Source organism: Histoplasma capsulatum, genomic scaffold (genome assembly GCF_000149585.1).
Source record: "Histoplasma capsulatum NAm1 scaffold_58 genomic scaffold, whole genome shotgun sequence".
Taxonomy (NCBI): Eukaryota; Fungi; Ascomycota; class Eurotiomycetes; order Onygenales; family Ajellomycetaceae; genus Histoplasma; species Histoplasma mississippiense.
In genome coordinates this window covers 6,734-9,603 of record NW_001813929.1, presented here as the reverse complement: position 1 = coordinate 9,603, position 2,870 = coordinate 6,734, and the positions used below count along the sequence as shown (strand labels likewise).

Sequence of the window (2,870 nt, the reverse complement as noted above, 5' to 3'; positions counted from 1 at the left end):
TTCAGAATGAGGCTTCCCTATACTCTAGTGTGTGGTCCGACGACCGTACGGCGGATCTTCTCCGTCCCTGATTGGCCGCCCGTGCGTGCTCCCGCTCCCGCCTCCGCGTGCCCGCAGTGGCCCGGTCGCGGTCGAGCTCCCTCTTCCCTTCCCTTCTGCGGCAGCCAGCCACCCCATTACTTCAAACTTTGCATGTAGGCCGTAGTGGATATGGAATACAACATATCCAAATTAAAAGCGATAATTCCGCCGGGAAGGGGTTAAATTGTGGTGTCAAAGTCAATGAGTTGAGGTGCGATGTTTGATGGGGTAAGCCACCAACCCAACCAGACCCAACTATATATATATATTTTCACCCAGGCAACAGAGCGGTGCAAAGCGGTGCAAGATCAACAAAGTAAATAAAAATAGCAAAACATATAAGAAAACTGAAAGGCTTCATCCTGGAGTGATTTTAACCACAGAAAAACAAACATTCACACCAGATCAGATCTGTCAAGTTTCACACAAAGACACTGAATGAAGGAAATATATATATATTCAATGCACAAGACAGACCCAACATCGACATGGAACATCGATTATTTATCCACTGTGAATCATACCTCATTATCATATGCCGCCGGTGCAAGCACGCTGTGTGGCCAACAGAGATTGAACGGCATCTGAAAGGCAAGGCCCATCAGCTAAAGCATGCGGTGGTTCAGCAGATAAAGGAGAACATTGAACAGTGGGACAATGTGGCTCGAGATACTACACAGTTAACACTGCCCACATACTACACAGTTAACACTGCCCACAATACTGAATGAACCAATCCCGGAACTACCCATTCAAGATGGCTACAGGTGCCAGCGGGATCCCCAGTGTCAGTATGTGGCAGGGAACATGAACACCATGCGCAAGCACTGGCAGAACAAGCACAGCTGGTCGCCATATCCCAGAGGGAGCCGACCAGCGACACTCCATCAGCCCAGACCCCATGGATGAGCAGATGACTGAGGAAGAAGAAGAGGAGGAGGAGAAGGGACAGAGAGATACCCAGCCAGAAGAAGAAGATAAGTTCAAATCAACCAAGATCCAGATGGCATGTTTGGATTTTTGAATTGAGCTGCTGAACCAGCGGGTTCAGGTGGAGGATTATGAGTGCGCGCTGGTAGACGCGTTGGCGGTGCTGGGACGGGGGGAGTATGGATGGTGCGACGCGAAGAGCTACCCACCAATATTGTCACGGATCAAGAAGAAGATAAGTTCAAATCAACCAAGATCCAGATGGCATGTTTGGATTTTTGAATTGAGCTGCTGGACCAGCGGGTTCAGGTGGAGGATTATGAGTGCGCGCTGGTAGACGCGTTGGCGGTGCTAGGACGGGGGGAGTATGGATGGCGCGACGCGGAGAGCTACCCACCAATATTGTCACGGATCATCAAGGTGGCACGGTTATGCCACACGGTGCTCAACGACCAGGTCAACTATCCAACAGGTGGGGGTGGAATGGACGTCCATTCCATTTAGGGTTAGAAAACCTTAGAAAACCGACCAATCAGAGCAGGGCAGATTGGGCGTACATTCCATTTGGTTTCAGACGTTGAACGTCTAATCAACCACGGAGTCAATTGACTTCAAACTTTGCATGTAGGCCGTAGTGGATATGAAATACAACATATCCAAATCAAAAGCGATAATTCCGCCGGGAAGGGGTTACATTGTGGTGTCAAAGTCAATGAGTTGAGGTGCGATGTTTGATGGGGTAAGCCATCAACCCAACCAGACCCAACTAAATATCTATATTTTCACCCAGGCAACGGAGCGGTGCAAAGCGGTGCAGGATCAACAAAGTAAATAAAAATAGCAAAACATATAAGAAAACTGAAAGGCTTCATTCTGGAGTGATTTTAAACACAGAAAAACAAACATTCACACCAGATCAGATCTGTCAAGTTTCACACAAAGACACTGAATGAAGGAAATATATATATATTCAATGCACAAGACAGACCCCAGCATCGACATGGAACATCAATTATTTATCCACTGTGAATCATACCTCATTATCATATGCCGCCGGTGCAAGCACGCTGTGTGGCCAACAGAGATTGAACGGCATCTGAAAGGCAAGGCCCATCAGCTAAAGCATGCGGTGGTTCAGCAGATAAAGGAGAACATTGAACAGTGGGACAATGTGGCTCGAGATACTACACAGTTAACACTGCCCACAATACTGAATGAACCAATCCCGGAACTACCCATTCAAGATGGCTACAGGTGCCAGCGGGATCCCCAGTGCCAGTATGTGGCAGGGAACATGAACACCATGCGCAAGCACTGGCAGAACAAGCACAGCTGGTCGCCATATCCCAGCCGTGGCCGTACAGCGCCACAAAAGCGTACGGCAGCACAGGATGAGGTGGACAGATCATGCCAGAAGGTGCAGTTCCAGCAGATATTTGCATCGCGCAAGGGCTCCCACTACATACAGATCCAGACTAAGGAGACTACTGAGCATACCGGCACGCCAGACCAGAACAGAGCCAGCCAGGCCATTGATGAGCTGGAGCGATTTTACCAGGAACAGCAACGGCAGACCAGCAATATCATCCAGGCCGGGGAGCACGATGAAGCCAACCCATGGCTGCGGCGGACCAGATGGCCGGTGTACTTGACCAACATCGCACCCAATGATCTGGTCAACTGCGTCCAGCGGCCCGAGGATGACACCACGTGCCCAGATGAACTGGCCGCGAGGGCCATCTGGGAGGCCATGGGTCAGGTTGCCCGTACCAGCCAGCGAGTCATCACACGGCTGGGCCACTTCGTCCGCATCGAGGCCATCCGCACAGAGCGACACCAGACCCGGCACACCCCGTTGC

The 2,870-nt window shown here is 50.5% G+C and overlaps 2 protein-coding genes across 2 annotated transcripts; one reads left to right on the top strand and one right to left on the bottom strand.

Annotated features, from left to right (window-relative positions):
- Positions 1 to 838: 838 nt before the first annotated feature.
- Positions 839 to 1,746, top strand: HCAG_09169 (predicted protein; the record flags this gene model as incomplete). The annotated part of the gene is made up of 4 exons (XM_001535832.1): positions 839 to 872; positions 1,148 to 1,188; positions 1,321 to 1,483; positions 1,640 to 1,746. 4 exons carry the CDS (start codon positions 839 to 841, stop codon positions 1,744 to 1,746), a joined length of 345 nt encoding a protein of 114 aa, XP_001535882.1.
- Positions 1,747 to 2,128: 382 nt separating this feature from the next.
- Positions 2,129 to 2,832, bottom strand: HCAG_09168 (predicted protein; the record flags this gene model as incomplete). The annotated part of the gene is made up of 3 exons (XM_001535831.1): positions 2,129 to 2,186; positions 2,478 to 2,734; positions 2,782 to 2,832. 3 exons carry the CDS (start codon positions 2,830 to 2,832, stop codon positions 2,129 to 2,131), a joined length of 366 nt encoding a protein of 121 aa, XP_001535881.1.
- Between the last annotated feature and the right edge of the window lie 38 nt (positions 2,833 to 2,870).